Source organism: Lepidochelys olivacea (genome assembly GCF_965140295.1).
Source record: "Lepidochelys olivacea isolate rLepOli2 genome assembly, chromosome: 14".
In the NCBI taxonomy this organism is placed as follows: domain Eukaryota; kingdom Metazoa; phylum Chordata; order Testudines; family Cheloniidae; genus Lepidochelys; species Lepidochelys olivacea.
Genome location: NC_140424.1, coordinates 14,798,487 through 14,822,985, shown reverse-complemented (window position 1 = coordinate 14,822,985; position 24,499 = coordinate 14,798,487). Strand labels below are relative to the sequence as shown.

Sequence of the window (24,499 nt, the reverse complement as noted above, 5' to 3'; positions counted from 1 at the left end):
GGGTAGTTAAGTCTTGGAATAGGCTTCTAAGCAGTGAAATCCCCATCAATGGAGGTTTTTAAGAACAGGTTGGAAGAAACACCTCTCAGGGATGGTCTAGGTTTACTAGGTCCTTCCTCAGTACAGAATGCTGGATTCAATGAGCTCTTGAGGCCCCTTCCAGCCCTACATTGCTAGAGTATATAAAGTTCAGAGTCTGAACTCAAGTAGTCTTTTGATTTTTCAGATAACCTGGACATTTGCTACTTACTATTTTTGAAGATTATGGTAAAAGTGGCATTTACAGCATCAGTTAAAAAGTGTTGGATCCCAAGGTACAAAGATAATGGGGTTTTGTTGGATTTCTATAAACTCACTTTGTGGAATATCTAGAAAAGCCATGTAACCAGGGGAAGGCAGATTTCTTTTTCCCCGGGTCATTCTCTAAGGAATAGGAATCTGTCAGGTTTTATCCTTCCTCTACATCCTGCAGTATAGTTTTGTTTTGAAGCTTCATACTCTTTTAGCACTACTAAAGCATGTGTTCAGTAGGATCACTGGGAAGCAGCTGAACTACGAATGCTGGTCAGTGTATACAATGAATCTGTATTGCAATGTAAGTGCTTTTCTTCTGCTGTTTCACTCCAAGAGATGGATCTCTCATATTTACAAACTAAAGAATAAATAAATCAGCCTTATTAAGTATCCAGAAATGCTCCATTAACATATGCTGGCCCCTTACCCCATATGGTGTGTCCAGACAGAGCTGTTGTGGGCTCTAAAATGTTATTACAGAGAAGTGTGTCATTTGGAAGCACTACCATTGTTCTCCTGCTGCTACTGATATCATGGCCTTCCTGCTCCAAGGCAGGCTGCTACTTTAACATCTTGTTTTTCTTCTTCCTTGCAGGAGAAGGTGAGGCTGAGGTACAGACTGACTTTCACTTTGGGAGACCAGCCCAGCACAGAAGTTGGGGAAGTGGATCAGTTTCCCCCAGTAGATCAATGGGGTAATCTATGACCCAGCGAGTCTGCCACAGTCTCCATGAGAGGACCAGGCAAGGATCCCAAAGGGACTGAAATGAATGTGGCGTGGAAGGGGCACACATGCTATCCACTGGTGATGTTTAGCTTTGTTTACATGTCCTGACCACTTCGCTTGTAGCTTTAGTCTGGAATGTTTTACCTCGGGTTGAAGTGGGCCCGGGGCATCTATGCCAAGAATGAACTGAGTGGCAGCCAGAGAGAGGCTTTGCTGGCTGCTTTATCTTGGTCTCTGGGTGAATCTGGTTCTATCTTCCACTTTGTTATTAAACTTGAAATTATGGTGTTCTGGAAGGGAGACCTGTAGCCAGAAGGGGACTGGTTGGCTTCCTCCCTTGCTGTTGTGCAGAGATGCCTACAGGCTGGTAGGGTTATGATGCCATCCCGAGTTTCCTTGGTGCAGAACCCTAATGTCTGTGCCTGCCCTAAGGCTATTGTCTCATTGACACCAGAACTGAACCTTCTAGGCATGCTGTGCAGTAACCATTGGCTCCAAGATGGGAGGGTTTTTTTACAGTAAAATGACACTTCTTGCCCCCTCTGTTCTCCTCTCCAAGGGCCAGCCTAAGCCAGTGCTGCCCGTTCAGACAGTAATTGTGCATTGTGTGACACTCTCTTTAGTTGCTTTCTTTTATTTTATACTTCCAGCTGCCTCTGCACTGTCTGTCTTCCAGGCAGCTTGTGCTAATTTTTGTACTCACATGCCTGTACTGAATATTCTTCTGCCTTCATCACATTCCATAGTATGGGGGAGAGGAAATGTGTGTAGCGAGGAGGTAAAACCAACAGGGCCAAAGGGCTCCAGTTGTCTTTGAGTGGGCAGCATAGGTTACACTGATAAAGGATGGCAACTACAGTGCAGCAGCCTCAGTGCAACCACTAATCAGGTGCAGAGGCTGGACCAGGGGTACGGAGAAAAGCCTCTCAGTTTCCCTTGTGCAGGCGGTATTATTATTATTAAAGTTGAATAGTGTGTTCTCTCAAAAAGACTAGGAATACAAGATGTAAATAGTAGAGCTAGAGGACATCTAATGATAAGTGAGCAGATTGACGAAAGTAAGGCAGAATCCACGAGGCTGTGACAGTGCACTGCTGGGTTTAGAACCCTATTTTATTTGTTCCCAGTATTAAGTGGCTCAGTGCAATTGTCTCCACACGGGGAAAACCAACTGTATTTTTAAATCATGGGGCTCAGCCGAGTGAGCCCGCTATCTACATGACTTAGGAGACGTAGTTCAATACACTGAAAGTTTGATTCCAGCAGTCTCCCCCACCCCCCTTAATTTAAAACCTACACAATCCTTCAGTGACCTTTTAGCAAATTGTTTTAAAGAAGCATTTTTTCCTGTTTTAAGTCTGTAACCTTACACTCCTGTGAAGACAGCATGTGGGGTGGCTGTATGGAAACTTAATTACACTAGACAAAGTATTTCTAGCAGTGCAAGGTACAGGCAAACTGCTCTTAAATGGTGAAGGGAATAGTCAGCCTGACTGTCCAGACTCAGTACAGCAGGAAGATACTCCAGCCTCTTATAAGAATAAAGCTAAAATGAGGAAGTGCTGCTGGATTTAGTGGAGGTTATAAAACACATTACTGTAAGTAGAGCTCAGAATTCTTTCTAGCCATCTTATACTTTCCACTGTGGCTCCATGTTTTTCTTCAGAGTAGTGAGAAATACGAACCACAAGGAGACGTGAAAGACACAGCAGATGCCCTGATGCGAAGGGGGCACTAGCCCTTGAAAGGTAAGTGTAGAAGTAAAAATCCAAACTCAGCTCGCTGAATGTCAGCACTGGTTTGGCACTCAGGACCAAGGCGTGTGGCCTCCTCACTTGTCTTTGAGTGGAAGATGCTCCTGGATCCTGAAAAAAAAGCAGCAGCTGTGTTCTTAAACTGATGGAAAGAGGTGGTGAGCAAGGAACAGTCTTTCTGCTTTCAACGTGGGCCTCACTGGCATTGTAGACAATACATTTAGGGGCTTCGCTTAGCTCTTTAAGTCTGCCCAGGTGCTGTAACGTATTGTTAGGAAGCAGATTTCACTGCTTTAGATGCCTAGACGTGACTCTCACGGTGGCTGTGAGGAAATCAGAAGAGCACAAGTGCTTTCTGCAGAATGGCTTCATCCTCCTTGTTAACGGCACCACAGTGCCCATGCTGTACAGTCAAAGGGCAAAGTACCATAGTCTCACTGCGGGGAAAAGTATTGTACAAGCTTTGGAAATTAAACTATTTATGAATGTTACTTGTTCATAGGTTGAGGTTGCAGCTTCATACTGAGCCGTCATTGTAAATATGTCTCCAATGCATTTGTTTTGCTGCATGTTAAATAAACTGTTTTCCCTACTTTGCTCTGTGTGCCACACTTTGTGACAAACTAAGGAGTAGGTTGCCGTTTGTGGAAGCCAAGAGATTCAATCCACCAACCCCAAGGAGGTGGTGTCTGCTACATCCATCAGGTTTGAAAGGTGGGCTATTCAAATTCAGTTCTAGTTACAAGAGATGACACAACTGAAATGGTATCAGAGGCAAATGTTACACGTTTAGCTACTTGACTAACCATGTAGGTAAGCCGGGCAAGCATCCCCCTGCAAGCTGACTTATAGCAACCAAATCCTTCACAGGAATCTAGGGCCACAGAATGCATGTTGGGGACAGTTTATCACTAAAGGAATGTGGAGTGGGAGGAGACTTCCTACATGTTCATTGTCATTTAAAACAACATTTAGAGAAGACAAACAACACTGGCACAAGAACAGCTAGAAATATGCAAAACAAGACATTTATTCTTAGAAAAGCAGTCAGTTTTATGTACAGTATGCCACAGTTACTTCAGTAGCCCCTTCTCATGATCCTTCCAACGTACCCTCCTTGACAATAGCTCGGGCAAGGTTTCGTGCAAGAGCAAGTCTCAGGATTTCCACCTTGGTGGTCTCAAAGTCATCAACCTAGAAACAAGAATAGTTTTATGGAGACTTGCTTCCTCTTTCCCATGCTACCCCAGTTGAATCATCCAGTTGACCTCAGGCCAACATTACCTGGAGTTTCTGGTTGTCTGTCTTTCCAGCTGTCAGGTCCTCCAAGCAGCGCATCAATTCATAGGTCTGCTCTGCTGAAAATATTACCTGTGGGAAAGAGACTGTTTGCTTAAAACATTAACCACTTATCTAGGAGATCCAGAATGAGAGGCTCCAGAGGGATAGGTCAACGAGTGGAGAATGCTTCTGCATGCCCATGACTCCATTTGGACCACTTAACACCTGGTAAATCGTGGGTCTTGCACTTGTAAGGCTGTACTTTTCTGGATGGACCGTAAGCCAGAGGAATGCACACTGGAAAATCCCAAATTCAAGCACCAAAAACAACTGGGCAAGTCTGTAGCAAACCTAAATCCTCAACAATGCATTGAGAGTCTGCTACTTTGAAAGGAGAGGGCTGAATTTAGTGCTGATTTACACCCCTATCCCTCACCACCTGCAATCCTAGTGTAAACATAAGAATTTCACAAGATGTGCATCAGAGATTAATTTTGTCCTAAGTGCCTCTGCATACTCCTCGCCACCACTGGCCATGACTTTCACATGGCCACACATTTCTTGAACAGCCAAATCTAACTCATTTGCATGAGAAGTATGGAGAGTCGCTTGTGTCAGTCATGAGGGGTGGACACGTAGTTCTGAGATTCCCTGTCATATTTGTGTACACCTACTTCCAGTCAGGAAAAAGAGGGGTGCCTGTGGGTCAACAAGTATGGTGGTTCTGCCGTTGCATCAGAACCCACATTCACCTCTTTTTGCTCCAGGAGGGGAAGAGCATCAATTAACAAGGTCATCCAGAAGGAACACGGAGCAATACGAGCCGTCATCAGCATCAGGAGCAGCTTGGCAGCTTCAGAGAACCGTTTCTCACCATACAGCCGATGGAATTCTCGGTACTTCCCTGTGCGTGTGGTGGGCGAGGGGAGTAAAACGTTAGTTGCAGTCAGAAGATCCCAGGCTTTGGTTACAAAAAAAATAAGAGGGTAATCCTGCTAATACAAAGCCTGTGGTACAACTCCCAGAACTTAAATGGGTGGAAGACTGGGCCCTTTGGCAGGTCTGGGCTAAAGAGGGACGCTGGAATCTTGTACAATTTATACATCTAAATAGCTTAATAAATACTGGGTGAGGACAGAAGGAAAACTGCCTTTTTTTGATGTTTACCACTTGAACCTGCTTAAAGGACAACACCCCAGTTTTGTTCAGGGCAATATAGCGAGTGTCTGTGCAGCATCTTCCAGAATAGCTCAGAGAACAGTTTTAAAATCAAACACATTCTGCAAGTCACCATTTCCTTTAAAAGTGGCCTGCAAGGGAAGAAATGGGCCTCTGCCCTGTGGACCTGCTTTAGAACATAACAGGGTTTGAAAGGCTTTCCGGAAAGCATTGATTTTTCTGATTGCTTATATTGGAAATTTAGATCTTTGTTAACCTGCAAGTCTCGGAACCCCCAGGACCTGGTTAGGAGAAGATCTGACACCTAGGAAGTGAAGTGGTTAATTGAGGAGGGAAGGGATTTCACCAAAAGACAGGCAGGTATTGACAGCGTATGGTTTGGTGCCACCAAGGGAAAGAAGTTGTGCATATACAAAGGAAGCGGATGGAGCCCTTCCGGTGCTATTTGGCAGAGGGCCAGCCCCCTAGTTCCTGTATGGAGTCAACTCCTCCTCACTGTGAGCTTGGAGTTCCATGCGGAACAAATAGAGCTGCGGAAATGTACTCTGGAGAGCTCTGAGTAGTGGGCAGAACTACCCTATGGGCAAGGTAATTAGCACAAGGGGGTTGCCCTTGTGTGGATCTAGGAAAATCGGCACATACGTTTTTCCAGGTTCTGAACACTAACTCCTCACAGGAAGCACCGCTAGATGGGAAAACTAAATGCTTACTGAGTTAGACTTTAGTTTAGATTTATAAATCCCAGAGCCCTAGACTGCCCGGCACAAACGGTGGAACATCAGAGACCTTCTGCGAATGCAGTTTGAGGTAAAACAGTCTGCCAACAACAGTGAGAGGATGGCACCCCAAAGCACACCCAGTAATTTGCTCTCTCCCTGACATCTCTAATGGACTCAGGATGTAAAGGGGAGAAGAAATTAAGAGAACCAGTAGCAGCTCCAGAGAAATGGTTGCAGGGTGACCACCACTCTAAAGCAGTTCTAGGAAGGGTCTGCAGGCAGCAGATTCTTACCAAGAAATGTCAGCCGATCACTGAGCAGCATGGAGGGCCCCAGGTTGTCGATAAGGTCCAGGTCTGAGAAGCTGCCCCTCTCACAATAATCCTTCAGGAACCTACAGGGAAGTGGCACACGCTGGAGGTCAGAGACTGGTGTTCACCAGGTTCAGCCTACGCTTCCCAGAAGCTTAATTACCCAATGTCACTCTGTTTTAATCACCTGCCCAAAGAGCCAAAACCAGTCCACGGAGGCAGGGCCCATTCAGATGTTACTGTGTATGTTTAATACACCCGTCCATGCACCCTTTATTTCTGTTTTTGTTCAGGATATTTGCAGTCACCAGGATTTGTTTTTCAAAGCAAAGGTGGAACAGCAGCAGCACAGCAAGCAGTCCTGAGGCAAAGAGATGCATAAACAGCTCTGCCAGCTCATAACAAAGGCTTTGTTTTTCTGCTGCACAGAAGAGGTGATAAGCAGCAGGAGCAAATTAAGTCTTAAGAGTTTTTCCAGTGGAGCCTTTATTATGCTGCTGCTTTCAGTGCCTGCTTCCTGGGTTGGTTTTCTTCCACATTCTGTTCAAGTAAATAGAGTCCCTCCCCCTCCTAAAACAAGACAAAAATAGCACTCCTTTCTCAGGTTACTCAGCCCTGAAATGTGAAATAATACCTTGGGCTTCTATGGCAGTTTTTCCCAAACAAATGGGTCCTGGGGGTTGTGGGAAGATTCTAGATGGGTCGCAGGACACTAAGCAAACATACACTTCTCCCAGCCCAGAGAGCAGGGTGGCCCCCAAGGAGTGTAGGTTGGAGATCAAGCCTGCCCCACGCTCGCCCAACAGTGTCAACTCCTGTCCCAGGGGCTGGGCCCAGCTCCTGCTCTGGGGCATTGTGACCTGGCACACAGGGTTGCAGTGCCACCCAGCTGCCCAGGATTAGGATTGCGATGGCAGGGCAGAATGCGCATGTAGGTAATGGTGGATCACAAAAAAAAAAAAAAAAGACAAAATGCAGTTTGTGGGTCACCTTAGCAAAACGTTTGGGAACTAATGTTCTAGAGTATCTTCTACCCACTGATCTCAAAGTTACAGTTTAATCCTAGCTGAGACACGGGTACTTTCCCCATTTCCTCCAGCTGTAAAAAATGAGGCAGGTATATGATACGACTTGTCAAAGATCACACAGGAAGCCTAGAGCAGGTCAGAAATGGAAACCAGATCTCCTTTCTCCCAGCCCTGTGTTCAAACTAGTAGGGTGTTCCTCCTCCCGTACAGCCCCCTCACTGCCCACAAGATTAAGTGCTGAATAGTTTATTCAGTTCAAAACTAGGATCTCTGTGAAATAAGGTTAACTTCCTCTGTTACCTAAGATTAAGTCAATCTGTAGGTCTTATCTCCCTATTCTTGTCCTCTCAGGATTGCAGAAGGTGGGGAGGAGAGTGGTAAGGAAAAGAGAAAGAGCTAAGGAAGAAGGATGTTGCAAACATTGCATAATCCTTCGTCTCTGAAAGGGATCAAGAATTTAATTCACTAGCACAGGTGCTGCACTAGTTTGTCCTAAGGGGAGGAAGGTTCTATTCTAAAACAGATTGTCTCAACTAGCCTTCAGAAGAGCCTTCTCAGGACAGTGGTCCCCTCCCCCAACCATTACTGCAATGTCTTTAAAAGGTTCTGCTCAGAGAACAAAGACCCACCTGTCCGATATGAGCGTAGCAAACGCTGCGTCCTTGGCTCGGATGCTCCAGGACAGTGCTGAGCCTAAGCGATTGTTCCGCACAGCTTTCATGGCCATGATTTTACAGATGCTGCGAACTTTGGGATGAAGTGGGGAGAAGAGAGAAATGGAGAGTCAGTTTTTAGTAGTTACACCGAGGCCACTATAAGGCAAGGAAATGTCATGAAGAGTTAGTCACCTTGTTCGTGCATCTGTCTCTGCTCACAGATCCTCAGCACCTTGAGGGCTTTTTGCTCTGTGTTGAGGGGGATTCGCTCAATATGAAGCTCCAGGTAAACCTTGCCATACTCTGGACAATGATCAAAATAATCTACCCCCAACTGCCACAGGCTACAAAAGAGGGGAGGGAAAGGTCAAATGTTCCTTCTAAGGAGAACTCTCAATTAAAGCACTTTATTATAGTCACAAGAGGGATTTGAGTCCAGATTAAGAACAGTAACACTCTGTAGGAGACCCCTGATTAGGTCACTCATCTTTGAGACTTAAATTGGCTTTTACTTTTTATCTAGTACTGATCCTATAGTAACCGCTCTGGAATACCGCCGCCTGCACCAGCTGCTCTGCACACTTTGGGTTGTGACATTTATAACTAGAAAAGACAAAGCACTAAAACTATGGTATAGGGACTTGATGGACTCTAATAGATCTCTTCCCTCTTTAATTCATGGTTCTAGCAGAAGCAGCCCAAAGGCTTTGTCAAACAGCTTGATCGATATCCCTTTCCATAACTCGAGCCACTTAATTGTGCTGCCTTTCACATCATTAACATGAAGGTTTCTCTTTTGTTGCCCAATGTCAGTCTGGTATCTGAAAGCAGAGAAGGAGTTGTTACCTGTGATGGGAAAAGAGCCCGGAGGCATACTCCAACAGGAGGAATTCACGCATATTGGAACCAAAACTGCAACAGAAAAGTAACACATTTTAATCCTAACGTATACTCAGACTACCATGTGATTACCTAATTTAGTAATGACAGGATTCAGAGTAGCAGCCATGTTAGTCTGCATCCGCAAAAAGGAGTACTTGTGGCACCTTAGAGACTAACAAATTTATTTGAGCATAAGCTTTCGAGACCTACTGCGCCGTAGCTCATGAAAGCTTATGCTCAAATAAATTTGTTAGTCTCTAAGGTGCCACAAGTACTCCTTTTCTTTTTGATAATTTATTAAGTGTCTCACACAGTCCAGGCTACAAGTTGTTTTTGTTTTTTTAAGAAGTCTCTAAACTAGTCTATTTTTTTACATCACATGCACATCAAGGTTTTTTATTGTAGTGGGATCCCTCAGTACACACCCATTAACAGCTGCAAGGTTGTATCTCAATGAAAAGACTCTGCTGAAGCTATTGTTAATAAATACTTTTCATCCTAGAGTATCTGAGTGTGGTTTACAAACTCCACTGAAAATCGGCCACCTCTTGGGAGAGACATCACAGCTGTTGCATAACATTCCACAGCTAAAAAATAATTTAGAAGATCCTTTAGCCAACTGAAACTGCAAGCGAAATTTAGATAGAATGCAATTACTCAAGTTGGAATTTAGCAAAGGCAAGAGGATTAATACTCCTACTTCATTCAAAATGTGCCATGAGATCTCTAATAACCAGTCAGTTATAGTTCACCTGGAAAAACTTCACTGCCATCAGCACAGAAGACCCTAACATCACTCTGAGGCGCTGGTTCAGTATCAACTCAGAGGTGTGGCAGGTTGGCATTCTCTCCTGCAATATTACTTCTTGCAGCACTTGGATTTTCCTCTCTATTCCACAGGTTTCACTGGAATATACAGCACATCCCCTCTCTCTGAATCTCTGATATGTGGTTCTTCACCAAGAAAATACTACATTATCCTTCTATCACCACTCCTTATTTCTACCTCTGGCCTCTGGACAGTTGAGTAAACAATGCAGAGGCACTTACTAGAGATTGTGAGACTGCAGGAGTTTGCAGTGATCCAGCAGGTCAGCCAGATGAGCCACAAACCACCAGTTGCTCAGGGCGATGCTGCATTTACAAAAAACAAAGGAAGAAAATATCAGCCTGTTAATCAGTGGTTCTCAAACTTTAGCAACCCGACGAGGACCCCTATTTTGATTTAAAATTTTTCACAGATCGCCAAGCCCCTCTCTCAGCCCCAGGCTCCATCCCTTTCCCCGAGTCCCCACCTCCCCCCCCCCGCGCACCTCCTCTTCTCCCCCTCTTTCTGCCCCCTCTCATAGCATGCCCCGTCCCTCCCTCCCCCTCCCAGTGCCTCTTGCACACCACTGAACAGCTGTTCCCTGGTGTGCAGGAGGCACGGGGGGGGGGGAGGGAGAGGAGAGTTGATCAGCAGGGCTGGTGGTCCCAGACATAATTCCGCCCCCCTCCCATGAGCATGCCCCATCCCTGCTCCTCCCAGTGTTCAACAGCTGTTCCCCAGGGTGCAGGAGGCGCTGGGAGAGAGTGAGGAGTTGATCAGTGGGGCCTGCAGACTCCCCTGGAGTACCCTCACAGACCCCAGTTTGAGAAACACTGCTGTAACTGACAAGTGACATGTTATGTTTTCTGGCAACATTTCCGACTGTCATAGAAGCAACACACTGCCCTAACCCAGCAGGCTTGCAGACGAGTGACACTATGTCACAGACCTAATGGAATGGTATTTTAATTGCTGTCTGGCCTTAGGTGTTCTTGCCAAAGTCTTTAAAAGGTAGATCAGAAAGGCTCAATCATTCTTCTTATGTGCACATATCTTCACATGCAGGCAGACTCCTCTCCACAAGAGATGCCAGCTTGCTGTTGGACTGAAGGCACAGAGAAGCAGTGCTGTATAACCAAGAAGTCAAAGTCTTACTAAAACTCAACCTGCATTCTTTAATCACTTGATGGATCTCGAACTCAAAGGCTGCCATTAAGATGCTGTCTAGAGGCTCAGGGCTGCTCTCTCCTCCCAGGAACAGGTTCAGGCTAGACTGTGGAAGCCCCAAAAAGACAAGACACAGTCAATGCAAAGGGCCATGGGGACAGTGCAGGAGAAGAAATTTGTTTGGCTGCATCAGCCTTATTTAGACCGTTTTGGAAAAAAATTAGGGGGGGGGGGAGATTGAGAGATAAACAAAAAAAAGTGACTGAAAGGGTTAAACAGGATTCATCTGTGTTTTCCTAGAACAGATTCAACGCTATGACTTAAGGAAATTAGCATAGGTATTTGCAGTTTGCAACATTCACGTAGAAACTGAACCAGTTACATGGCACACTGAAAACTCTTGGTCAGCTGCAAATTTTTTACTCATAGCACATGTGTGGAACTCCCTGCAGGTTGCTGTTCCACTTTCAAACTCTGTAGGAAAATCACACAAGTATCTGGGCCCTGTAAAATTTCAGCCCTCCCAATGTGGTTTGAATGCAATAACCCCAGACTTACCTGTGCGTAGAAGCGAAGTTCCACTGGCTTCACAGTTGGATGGGAGTAGACAAGTCGGGTGACCAGAAAGTGGTACCAAGTAGTCATGAGCTCCTTCTTCTCCAGTATGGTGTTCTCATCTCCCAGCAGGATCTAGCACAAAAGAGAAACACCTCCATAAGCCCCCGAAGACTCACATCTTCATTACTAGCTTCATTCCTTTTAATCCCTCAGCTCTGCTTCTCTTGGCATCACGCCCTTAACAGGACATGCAATCAACAACAACTTAATTAAAACCAAATAACTAAGAGGAAAAGAACAGCAGCTCTTGGGCACGCCCTTGACCAAAGCATTGTATTGAGGGGAGAGTCTGAGCTGATGGTATCAACCTTGCACTTAGGATAGCAGATTTCAGCAGAGAGCCTCAAAGTGTTTCACAACAGTTAATCAGGCCTCGAAACATGCCTGTGAGCTCAATTCTATAACCAGCATTGCTGCCCGACTTATGGAGAGGTGAAATAAGGGGAAGCCATTTGCCCAAAGTCATGCAGAGTCCAACACTCTAGATTTCCTGCTTTAACCAGCAGACCAACCGTACCTGTGTCCACACAGCACTCCCAATCCCCAGTGGATGGCTACTGGTGCCTTCCAATGTGTGACCATAACCTCCTTCCTTCCCAGCCACAACACACCTTGCAGATGGACTCCATGTGGGGATTAGAAGCAAAGGTCCCATCCTGGAGGTACCGCTGACATTCTTCATGCCAATGCTGCCATTTCAGTTCCATCTCAGTCAACGTCTGTGTGTTGCCAATCTGAACCGGGAAGATACATACATACCATAAAGCAAATGCAAAGTCCAACCTCTACAATGGTCATTCAGTGTGACTCTCAAACAAGACTTTCATGGGCAGAACAAAACACTGGCCCCCAGCAAGGATTTTGATGTGTGCTGCTACCAAGCTTCTCCATCATTTCAGCCATTTAAATATCAAAGTGACAGAATGTACAGGAACCCACAGGGGACCACAATGTAGCATCTGCTGCCTTTTCACCATGAAAAGACCACTGCAGCATGTGCGGGTGAAATCTACAAGGAAAGTTCTCTGGGAGGTTGTATAAGAGCTGTCAATTGGAACATTCTGAAGAACTAGAAAAATGACTCCCCCTCCCCAGCGTTGAGTAAGAACAGGAATCACCGCCAAGGCCATGTTACCTTTTAACATAATATGCCATTCTCCCTGCATATGGGTCTTTTGGGTTGTTATAGAACATGTATGTTTCAGCCAGAAGGCGTCAGAATTCAGACATTTTAGTAGTCAGTAGGCCAGGATGTTATGTTATAGTGGCCCACAGGTGAGATGATACAGAGTGGACTACAAATGCCACCCCCACTACAGACCACTGCATGCATTATTCCCCAGTGGAACTGTATGAGAAAGCTGCTGCATGCATACAGTAAGAATGGGCATCTTCTTCATCAGGTCATCCAGAATTTTGCACATGCCCATCGACGTGGGGTTGGCACTGGCTTCCTTAGAGAGTAAGTGCCGTGCATCATCCATCCGGCCCTGCAGCACGAAGATGTCCACCTGCAAAAACCACCACAGTTGTGAGCACCAAGCAGAAGCAATGCTGAGACACCACCTTCATGCAGAATCAGACCAAAGGTGAATTTTAACTGAGTTAACATTTGTGGCTTAGAAAAGTTAAAGGAGCCAAAAGTGCTTAAACTACAGATCCTGTTAACTCAAATGCGTGCACAGCACAAGCCTCCTGGCACAGGGTGAAGGGCCCCTTTAAGAGGGAGGAGAGTCCATGACTCCTCAGCTGCTTCCCAGTTGAGTTTAAATGCACCTGGATCATATAAATGGAGAGACAGACAGTGGAGGAATCAGTCAGGAAAAGAGCCTGAGAGAGACAAGACAGGGGGAGATGAGAATTGCTTGGGGAGGAGAGACCCAGACAGAAAAAGAAGTAGCAGAGGAGAGCTGGTATACAGAACCAGCGGGAAGAAGGTAAAGCATGTTGGTGGTGGGGACTGGCCAAAGCTGGGGAACCCCTGCCAAGTTACAGCACAGTTCATGCAGAGGCCTCTAGGAACCAGGGGAAGAACCAGCCCTGGTTAGGAGAAACCAAACCCAAAACAAGAAGGTTGATGCTGGAGGGTGGATCCTAGGAGCAAGGGCAGGACTCACAGGCAGGGGGACTGGGGTGAATGAAACACTACAGGAATACCCCCTGCAACACTCCTGAATGGAGAACTGTGGGAAATCACACCCAGAACAAGGGGTTGGTCCTGCAGGGACATTCCTTGAGCATGGGTAGGACTCTCAGGCAGGGAGGCCTGCATGGGAGGAACACTGCAGGGAGTTCTCTCAGACTTGGAGTGATCAGAGAAGCATCATGGGGGGAAGTTTGACACTGGGAGCTCTCAGGTGGATAGCCTGGAGAGTGATGCCTTGGAATAAGGGTGAAAAGACAGAGAAGATTGGCGATGGACTCTCCCTCAAGAGGGTGAGCTGGAAATGGTGTCCCAGGAGGGGGCATGAAAAACTGCTATGAACCTGCTGTACTTGTGGATTTCAGGGAGAAGGGTTTTATACTGTAGACTATTGTATATGTGCAGGAATTAATTATGCCTAAAGGTGGGCTTTTGAATCAGACTTTGAAAGAGACTGGTCCTTTTATGGACGGACCTGTCATGCCAGGTCCTGCTGCAGGAGGGCACCCCAGGTGGGGTGGCCCTATAACATATCCCTATACTGTGCTGGCCCTGGCCTCTATTTTGATCTGAAATCCTCTCTAGGGGTGAAGGTAACAGTCTTCATGATGGCTTTAGCAACTCTGCCAAATGTGAGTTTCTGAGATGCAATCTAGTGTACAAAGCCACTCATGAGGAAGGAGGGACAGAACACGCATGCAAATGTATAAACTCCTTTGATGGAGAGAGCACTAATTTCTTTACTCACAGCATTCCAGAAGTCTTTATGTTTTGATGGATTTTCACTGCTCAGAACTTCACGGACCATGCTGTCTACGTCACAAATATGAAGACGAACCCAGTCGAGAAGGTGAAGCAGGAGATGACCAGCTGTAGGCAGAGAATACATCTCTCCATCAGATCCCTGTTGTTTTAAGATTCTAACATTATTAGTTTCATAATATATTTCCCGCAGGCAAAAGCAGAGGACAAGTCTACCTAGTCCTCTGGCTCATTCATAGGATTTTTATCTGCCAGGCTCAATCCACCAAAGGCCTTGGAAGAACAGCAGGCTGCTGCCAAATTAACAAACTCAGAATTTTACAGACTGAAAGGGGATTTGCTCCTTTGTCTATTAACCTGCTCCATGACACAGAGACAAAACAAAGCTAGTTAAGATTGCTAGCTAACAACATTGTTGTCACTTGTCACAGGCACTTCAAAAACAAGAAGATGAATAATTATCATAATCTTATATTGGCCACATGATGCACATAGTTTTACTCTTCATTTTATTTTCCTCTCCAATCTGTTTTCTCTTCGCTGGAAACGAGGAGGAAAACTAGTACCAGGTAATTCATTTACTCTCAACAAACCAGTTTGAGAACCTCTCTTCTGGAATGTGTGAGTGAATAGGCATCATATGTTTACATATTTTGACTGCCTAAAAAGTAACTTGGATTGAAATCCTAGGCCAAATCCTCTCCTGGTGTAATTCAACTGACGTCAGTGAAGACACTCTAAAATCAGTGGAGCTGCACCAAAGAACGTGGCCCCTAATGGGTAAGTGATACTTAGCATTTATATATAGTCTATGCTTATGAATTTAATAGTATTTTGTACTTAGAGGTTGTTTATGCTTGAAATTCAACAACCTGAGAAAAAAATTCTGTTTGATATCACACTTCTCTATTAATTTCAAGTACTATGAGCCCACTCCAGTTCCACTGTAGTACAGAGGAAGGCAAAAACTGGAACAGAAAAGAAAAGGGAAAGAGCTCTATTAGTTTAGGGCACAGTGCAAGACAGAGAAGACAACTCTTGTCCTAGACAGGAAGCATTAGGGGTAGGGTTTGTTGCCACTTCCTGGCAACATTAGTATGACTTTTAGAGACATGCCAAGATATGTTCTGATGGGCACGTTATACATTTCTAGAACAAATACCTATGCAAACAAAAACATCATACTCCAATTCTCACCTGGCACTACTTCAACGAAAAGGATCTCACACAAGTTCCAGATCAGCTCCATCGCGGACAGAATAGAGACCTGAGGAGCAACAGGTACAGGTTTCACATGCAACAATCACTCCAGAGTTTCCTAACATAGCAACCAAAGAGACATCTGAACCACAACATGTCAAATATCAGCCTTCCTCCTTATCCACTCCTCTGATAAGTTTACTACTTTGGACAGAAGTGTTTTACTAACATTTCAGAGAAGATCAGTAGTCAAATGAGACACTGGGCCACATATTTGATTTAGGAAGTTTCAATGCTGCTCGCACATTAAAATATACCATATTTTGCTTGCGCATTAAAATAAAACATCTCCCATCTGTGGTCAACACTAAGATAGTACAGGAATTCTTTCTGACATTAAAGCTCAGGAATCTAAGAGACCTCAATTGAAAGTTACAATGTTTATTTTGGTTCTCAGTGAGACCTCAATTGAAAGCTACAATGTTTATTTTGGTTCTATAAAGATAACTTAGATCTGAATTTATAACCCAAGGAAAAGTTATGATAGAGAGAAAAGGCCAATATGGCAACATTAATGCTGACAAGATAATGCCACAGCTTGCATTCTTTACTCTTCCTGGACAATAGTTCCACTATTGCTTCAAGTGCATGATTTCAAGGCTCGCTACAGGCCTCAGCAGTTTTGGGGTGGGACATCAGAGAGGTAGGCTCTAAGGGGGAGGGGGGGGAGGCTGGGGTATTAGTTCATGGTTGGACTTTGTTAGAGGGTGACAGTATCGGAGGTCTCTAAAATTGGATCTATACATAGATTACATCAGAGCAACCACAGCTCTCAGATAACTCCTACAACTTGTGTCTCTTGCAACATTAGCAGCATATTGCTGCCTATACCACCAACGCAAAAGACTAAGGAAGCAGATTTAGAGCATATCATTGTCACAACACACTTGCCTGGTGTATTTGCCGGCAATAGGTTTTTTTTCCGGTTGTGACTAGATTTCATAATACAATGTTTTTTAAATTACCTGGGTGCTGTGCTGGCATTGCAGCTCAGGGTCCCGGGTAGAAACTGAGGGAAGAGAGAAAGAAGTCAAAACACCCCAAAAACATTTTTCCAGCCCTCTGACACTGCTCAGAAATGAGGCAGTTTCACGTTTGGATCCAGTGATATGTGTGGTCATTCTCCAGTCTCGCTATCATAGACTTTTAAATGTTATTAGGTATTTCCTTAGTCACTTAGCACCTTTTATTAATTTTGTATAAGTTCTGATCTCTTTTATAAGTGTGACAGAATGCATAACATCATTCTGAGAGATCTGTGAAAAGATAATATTCATAAGATGTTATAGTAGTAAGCATCCTTCAGTCTCGAGAGACCAGGGGTATGCACCCCTGAGAGGTAAAGAATTTACTCAGTTGATTTTATGGCAGCTGCGATCGTGGCTGAAGAGACCCACTCGAGAGAGACAATCTTTGCCATATCGGTTACATTTAAAGATGTTTTGATAACCTCCAAGCACCCATTAAAGCAGGCACACTGTGGCAGGACAACACCCTATTGTCTGGAGACTGCCCAGTTGTATGCGGGCGGTGGTTGTCTAGTTAGATATGATGATCTCTCCCACCACTGGAGACAGCCCCTGATCTATGCCAACCGAGTAAGAGCTTAGAACTGGTGGACTGCTGCCTCCCGTGTCGTGTCGATGCTCGAGGTGAAGCTGGAGTACCTCTCCAGGGACAAGCCTGGACGGATGATATGGAGGTCCTGAGTTGCCCATGCATCAGCCCCCCCCACCCTCCTCGACATCACCGGTAAATCCAGACGAGAGGAAGAACCAATACATCTGGTACCCAATCTATTGCTGGAGTTGCCGGAAAGATACTAAAATATTAGTACCCGACCGCCTTTAGGGCTCCACTCCAGATTTTCTGTCTGAGTTTACTCTCATAGCCCTGCATTCCTCAACAAGGCAGTGGGGCTTTTCTGTCAGGGGTTGCTCCCTTAGCCTTACACCCTCCCGGGCTACCCACAAGGCAGTGGATTTGATGAGGTAGTACATCTACTCTCATTATGGTAGCACGCATAGCCTGACCTGACTTTCTATGATGTTATATCTGGAAACAATTTTGGTTGCTGGACTGTATTTCAACATTGATTGATTGTGGTAACTGTCCTGCTAAATGTCATTATTACATATATGATATACGATGCTCAGCGGTACAAGAGGAGTAGGAGTAAGGAAGACAGCAAAGTTATAGATGGGGTGCCACATGCAAGAGAGAGCCTATTAACTAAACAGAACAAGGATGGAACCAACTGTCATCAGACTCTGCCTAAAAGTGACAACAAAACAGGGACATTACACTTGTAATAATGATCCAGTATGGTTACCTACTCTTCTGACTCTAAGAGTTAGAAGCTGCATTTCCCAGCAGAGAAGATGAGAAGGAATCTTAAATTAATGGAGTGACAAATAAATAATGAGAAGCCTGGCATTCTCAGAGGGACAATAAGAATGACTGTTTGAGGCAGTTAGAAGTGGGAGATTACAAAGCATCTTGAGAAAAGGAAAAACATCAGATTTGTGAAGCAGCTGAAAAGATTAAGGAGGGAATCAAAGAGTAGAGAAATAAATTAGAAAGAATAAGAATCTTAAAAAGTGAGTGCAAGAGTAAATTTTGAAAATTCAATTAAAAAATAATGCACAAAGTCTCTCCCTAGGTTTACAAATTGACATGGCACCAAGGGAGTGAAACTGCAGTCTCAACAGTTACTGAAATCTGAAAACACTTTTACAGCAGTTATAACAAATTGCAAATGTTATTTTTATGGTCTCGAATACAGTCTCTTCTTAAATGGAGAACTTACTAGCCAACTGGTGCATCTCCTCCATACAGGCTCTTATGACTGAACGGTAGTTTTTACTCACTCGAACCAATCTGCCAAGAATACAAAGGCTTTCTTTAGAGATTTATTTATTGTTAGCTTGTACCTATAGGCTAATAGGGCCCCGATTCTGCACGTTTCTCTGCAGAGGCAGACCCCTTCTGCACTATACTGAAGTCAGTGGGGCTCCACACAGCCAAGAGGTCTGTCTACTTGCCGGATTGGGGCCTAATTTTGTAAAATGGATATTGGAAACATTAGTTTCACAATATTACAGAGGATCAGCTGCTGAGAGAATTTCAGTTTCATTATCTTCCTCATTGGATATAGATTCATATGTTTGGTAGAAGGGGAGCAACATATTGGTCCTTTCCTGCACAGTATAATTATTATTGTATCACCTTGCCTCGCTTCCTAACAAGACAATCTGTAAAAGGCAAATACACCGGTCAAAGGGGAGTTGCTCTCCTACCTCATGTCTCTAGATGAGGCAGTATCCATCAACAGTGAAGGAGACTGGGTATAAATAAAGGGAACAATCAAGATAAGATATGTTTCTTTAATAAATTCAGAAAATGAACAACAGGTATGTACACAGGTATGTACTGTATGAACTGTACCTTTAATAACTCTCACAAGGTTACCACCTAAGGAGATGCATGGACACCACACTATTTGGGAAACAGATCTGAGGGAACCCTTCCCAACCTGCCTTCACCCTCCACTATTAAGTAGCACAGAACAGACTATCTGAATTGCACCTCACTATTGACAAGTTCTCCATGGGGGACAGGGAAGCTGACATGTTCTCTGTTTGTTTCAAAACTATCTATCATTTCTGTTTACTCACTGTGCTTTCCTTGACTTCCCAGCCAACTCTTCCTCACTCCTCTGGAGTCCAACAAAGATCCCATGGGATTCATTGAAGAGTTTGCGTAAGGTCTGCGAGTACACATCTTGATCTTTGCGAACAATGAAAATGTTGGGGCAGCCTGGCCTTTTCTCTGCATGTTCTGAAATGAAGCATGTAAACCATAAAATAACCAAATGAATGCTCTGCAGTGTCTAATGCAGATAATCCATCTCAACCCTTCAAAAGTTAAAGCCTACAGTAATGGTTCTTAAAATATTAACTAGCAATTTATTTGGTAAGAAGTCTAAGAGTCAGCACAAAAACAGGGCAAGAGGCACAGAACTACTGATAAAATATCAAACACTCTGTAAAACTCAATTCCAACAAAAACCGCTAATAATTTGTGTGTAATAATGCAAATACAAATCTCTTCAATATATTAATTCTTAAGTCTGATCACCTATGCTTTATAAACACTGACTGAATTCTCAACTCTGACACCATTTGATGGTGTTCTTGAAGCCTCAATTCCTGGAGTCAAATGACTGCCCAGGAAGTTTCTAGCTCTCATGTTGCAGAAAACTTGAAAGAACATGATCTGAGAGTACCCCAAACTCTTGGAAAGGCAAATAAAAAGAACCCCAAATTTATTTTCAGATATCTCATTTTAAGCTAATTTATTTTGGGACCTAACTCACAATTTCTGAACACCTGAGGTTAGGCATACCCCTATTTACTCTGCATTAGTAGTTAGTAAAATCCACCAAGATAAACACTCAAGAATGAAAAAGAAGTTATCCACCTTTTGGGAACAAAGTTTCATACACCAGCATCTCTCCAGGTCCCCAGGCAAAACACATTTGCTTCCTGTTGGAGTCCACCCCAGGAATCAGCTGTTAGGAAATAGGGCAGAGGGTTTGTCAAGAATGCAGCTGTTCTCTAAGAGAATTGAACAGGCAAACAGGATTCCTCTTCCCCTTCTAGGGTATGTTTACCCTTCATCCGGGAGTGAACCTCCCAACTTCGGTCCACAGGCTCATCTATACAGCCATTTTTATTACACTAGGCCCAGCCCCATTAGCACAAGTCTGTCTATACGGGCTGGGAGTCTTGTTCTCAGATGCAGTAGAGACATGCCCTCAGTTTTCCCATCTGTAAAATGGGGATAATGATACTACCCTCCCTTGTAAGCACTTTGAGATCTACTGCAGAAGGGTGCTGGGTGCTGCTCCGATTATCCCTGCATCTTTTTGAGGGAGGACTCATTTGTGCTAATGAAGGAAGACAACCAGTAATGCACATTCCCGAGGTCGAAAAGCTGAAGTGAGCCACAACAGTTCCCTGCCCCGCACAGCCGCTCCCCTCTGCCCAGCGTGCCCCCTTGCCCGTACCCTCCCCCACCCTAGTGCTCCTGGCAGAGGGTGTCCGCCCCCCCCCGGGAGACGGGGGCTCGCTCTGCCCTACAGTAAGCGGCGGCTCCACGTCCAGCTCCTCCATGTCAGCAGCGGGTTCGCCGAGCCGGGGACGGCGACAGGCAGCGGAAGAGAACGAGCTCCGCCGCCTCAACAGATGGCCCGCACCCAGGGAGCCCCGCCCAACGCCAGGCGCCAGGCCGGGCGCCGCGCAGAGACAGAGGCCCCTGGTTCGGGGCTGCCCTGGCGATGCCTGCAGAACTCTACTCCTCCGGGCCCTCACTGCTTCAAGCTTCCCCTCTCGATCAGCTCCCGGGGACGGGATGGGGACTAGTGTGTGTTAGAAAGTGTGTGTGGGGGGGATAAATCCTCCCTGTGTGGGCTTTATGTTGCGTTTGGGGAGGCCCTGAACTGGACAGTCCGGTGGTGCGACGGGCTCCGGAAGGGCCCCGCGAAGGTATATAGGCGGGAGAGTCGGCGGAGGCGTGCCAGTCAATCAGTGTGTGATGGGGCCTATGGTTGTGTGTGGATGGAGTGGGGGTGGGGTAGTTGGCGGCTGTTACCCGTTTCCTGGGTCAGCTACTGGGGTTTCTTCGGGAGCCCGGCTTGTCCGTAGGTCAGGCCTCTGGTTGTGCCTCCCTAGCGCTGGCAGGGCAGCTGAGCTGCTCGCGGCGGGACGTTGCCCCGTGCTGTGGTTGTCTCCCTTGATCCTGGTGACGGCTGTAGGGCGCCTTCATATCGCGCCAGTGGGCAGCCGCACCCCCTCAGGATGGAGCGGGAGCGCCGGGGGTGTTGGTGTGTTCCCGTGTGTGTGTGTGTGGGGGGGGGGGGTACTTCCCCATCCCTGTGAGCCCAGAAATAGCTCAGGGGTGAGAGAGATGGTTGTCCCAGCAGGGCTGGCAGAAACCCTGTCTGCTGGCCTCGTCTTTCTCTCCGTCTGCATAGGTGGGGAGGATGGAGTAAATTGGTGTGATGGAGGGGCTGCCTGATCTGCTCCACATCCTGGGCCTTGCTGCTGGTAGTCTATTCTGCCCACTGATGGGTATCATTATCTGTGTGAGTTGAGGTGTGGAGAGTGTAGTTATCCATCCCTTGCCACCCGGGGACCTTAAGTTGGCATATGCCTCGCCATTTATGATCGTCATTGTTAAAATTTTTCTTCTTGCGAAGGGGCTCAGAGAAACTTCTTAATGGTTGCCGTGCCTACACAGGTGGTCTTGAACAATGACAAACAGGACAGCAGATGGCTAGGCGCTTTGAAATATTACTAGCCTCCATCCGTCTCACCAGGCTGACTTGGGATCATGAAGTTAGCATGGGATTTCAGGTTCTCTGTTCTCCCCTCCTTTGGTCTGACAGTTAACTTCTCTAAGAGCCCCAGATGCCCAGACAGGCCTTGCCTTTCATGCAGTATCTGGCCAAGGCCAGAGGGTGCTGGTCCTAGCCTCCATGCCTACCTAGGCCAAGCTAGGGAGTTGTCAGGTCAGCATGAAACTTCATCTTGCCCTTTTTGGGGACCTTGAAGCTTTTCAAGCTATCTGGGAACATGACAAAGAGCAAACCCTTTCTTGAATTCACCACTTGCCTAGCCAAGAAGCAAAAAAGCATTGTGTCCTGGAAAATGTGAAGTTTGTTGAAAAATGAAGTGATTGATTAGTTTTTAAATCTTATACTTTCTAAACCAATCTCATAAAGTTGGGGGGGGCGGAGGGTCTGATTGTGAATGATGAAGGTTTGGAGTGGCATTTTCTACTTCATGCACAGAACTAGAATTAATGCAAAGTGAAAGCTGGAGGTTATAGTGGATCACAAATTGAATGAGTCAATGGCATGCAGGTGGAAAAAAAGCTAAAATCATTGAGGTGTATTAACGAGTATATGTGAGATACAGAGATAATTGTCCTATTCAGTACTGATGTCTCAGCTGGAGTACTGTCTAGTTCTGGGCACAACACTTAAGGAAGGATGAGGGTATTTTTGTTGCCCTTTAGAACATAGTTTGACAGAAACAAAATAAGATCTTTCTCAGATGTTGATGAGATGAGCACGAAATTGTACAGCACATTTGTAAAGGACACGTGACAGAGTGATATCTATGGCTCTTACTGAAATGAGAGCATTTAATTTCTAAACAATCCACATATGGAAATGAACAAACTTAACTCTGTCTTGTAGTGACATTCTGCAATAACTAATGTTATGATTAAGATATTTTGTTTGTAGTCCCAGATTAGATTAAACTGTTTTTTTTAAAGACATGTTAGAAGTTTTCCCTTTATGGTGTCAGCAGAGGGCAGAATTAAGATTGGTTGGGTGCCTTAACTTGCAGTTTTTAAACCATGATTTGAGGACTTCAATTGCTCAGACATAGATGAGAGGTTTATTGCAGGAGTGGGTGGGTGAGATTCTGTGGCCTGCATTGTGCAGGAGGTCAGACTAGATGATCATAATGGTCCCTTCTGACTTTAAAGTCTGAGTCTAACTGTGTATTTCCACACCTTAACAGAGCTGGTTGGAAAAATTCCGACAAAACATATTTTCATCAGAATTTTGCTGATTCATCTAAAACAAAACGTTCCATGGGGGTGGTTCAATTCCAACAAAGTTCTGCTGGAACTCAGGGAAGGTTCTGACAGAAAAGCTGACTGGCTTTCTGCCACCTCACCCGCTGGCTACTCAGCAGCCCATCTGGTGGGGCTTCAAAGGAGCCTGGACTTCTTGACCGCACAGCAGCTTGCCTGGCTCCTAGCTCATTGGCAGCCCAAGATCTAGAGCTCTAGGTTGATTTCCTGAATTTATAACACTTGATTTTGGGACAATTATAGCACATCCCTCTAATATATTTTATCCTTAAACTACTACTATGTTCTCTAAAGTTGAACTCTGTTAACATTATTTTTTGTCTGTGAATGTCCTTGGTTTTTAAAAAATTTTTGTCATCCACGAGCACTAACCAAGAAACCCAAAGAGAATATGACCATGTAATATTTCTAATGATTTGTGGTATCAACTTTGAATCATTCTTTAAATCTTAACTTTTAAGAGCAGATTCAGCCCCTACACCAGAACAAGTACCACTGGCATCACAGTTCAGGCAAGTTCTTTCATAGTTAGGGGGTAGTATAGAATAAAGTGCAAAAATTGTTTGTAGGAGAAACAAACAGAGAGCAGGTTAAGGCAGCATTGCCAGAGCAGAAGGGCAGATAAGTAGGGAGAGGCAAAGATGTGAATAGTTTTGATGAGAACAAGAAGCTTGACTTTATGCAGTGGAATGGGAGTGGGTGGGGAGGTCCCATGGTAAGGAAGATGATCTTAGCAACTGTATGGACAGAAATGGGGTGATGTTGGTTTTGGGGAGGTCGGAAAGGAGGAATCAAGTTTGGAGATGAGGTCCTGAACAAGAGTCTTAGCTGTGTGGACAGAAAGGATTTTAGAAATGTTATGGAAGAAGCAGTCATATTTAGGCACAGCATGGACGTGTGGGTCAAGGGATAGCAAAGGAGATAAAAATGCATCTCTCCTGCTGCGCTCTCCAAAGTTACTGGTCTGAGTAACAAGGAAGGTGATTGTGTTTTCATAGGTTTCAGAGTGGTAGCTGTGTTAGTCTGTATCAGCAAAAACAATGAGGAGTACTTGTGGCATCTTATAGACGAACAATTTTATTTAGCATATATCTTCCTACTGTATTTTCCACTCCATGCATCTGATGAAGTGGGTTTTAGCCAATGAAAGCTTATGCTAAATAAAATTGTTCATCTATAAGGTGCCACAAGTATTCCTCGTTGTTTTGTGTTTTCATAGTGACAGGTAGTGATTAA

General features: G+C 45.0%; 2 protein-coding genes across 3 annotated transcripts in view; one reads left to right on the top strand and one right to left on the bottom strand.

The window, feature by feature from the left end:
• The window catches only part of GGA3 (golgi associated, gamma adaptin ear containing, ARF binding protein 3), a 32,111-nt gene extending 28,752 nt beyond the window's left edge, over positions 1–3,359 (top strand). The window contains exons 17-18 of one of the 2 annotated variants that reach the window (XM_084648597.1): positions 890–1,037; positions 2,688–3,359. In XM_084648597.1, the coding sequence (XP_084504723.1) occupies positions 890–1,000 (111 nt within the window). In that variant the 3' untranslated portion in view covers positions 1,001–1,037; positions 2,688–3,359. Of the gene's footprint in view, positions 1–889 lie in introns of both variants that reach the window. The other variant, XM_084648596.1, reaches the window with a different exon arrangement.
• Positions 3,360–3,781: 422 nt separating this feature from the next.
• NUP85 (nucleoporin 85) lies at positions 3,782–20,892 on the bottom strand. Its single transcript, XM_084648029.1, has 19 exons — positions 20,734–20,892; positions 20,072–20,162; positions 19,267–19,429; positions 18,399–18,469; positions 16,555–16,598; positions 15,527–15,596; positions 14,316–14,437; positions 12,801–12,935; positions 12,036–12,158; positions 11,365–11,496; positions 10,806–10,912; positions 9,882–9,965; positions 8,796–8,861; positions 8,142–8,293; positions 7,923–8,040; positions 6,248–6,348; positions 4,809–4,960; positions 4,060–4,146; positions 3,782–3,969 (listed from the first exon to the last, which is right to left on the bottom strand). Exons 1-19 carry the CDS (start codon positions 20,764–20,766, stop codon positions 3,868–3,870), a joined length of 1,953 nt encoding a protein of 650 aa, XP_084504155.1. The 5' UTR covers positions 20,767–20,892; the 3' UTR covers positions 3,782–3,867.
• Between the last annotated feature and the right edge of the window lie 3,607 nt (positions 20,893–24,499).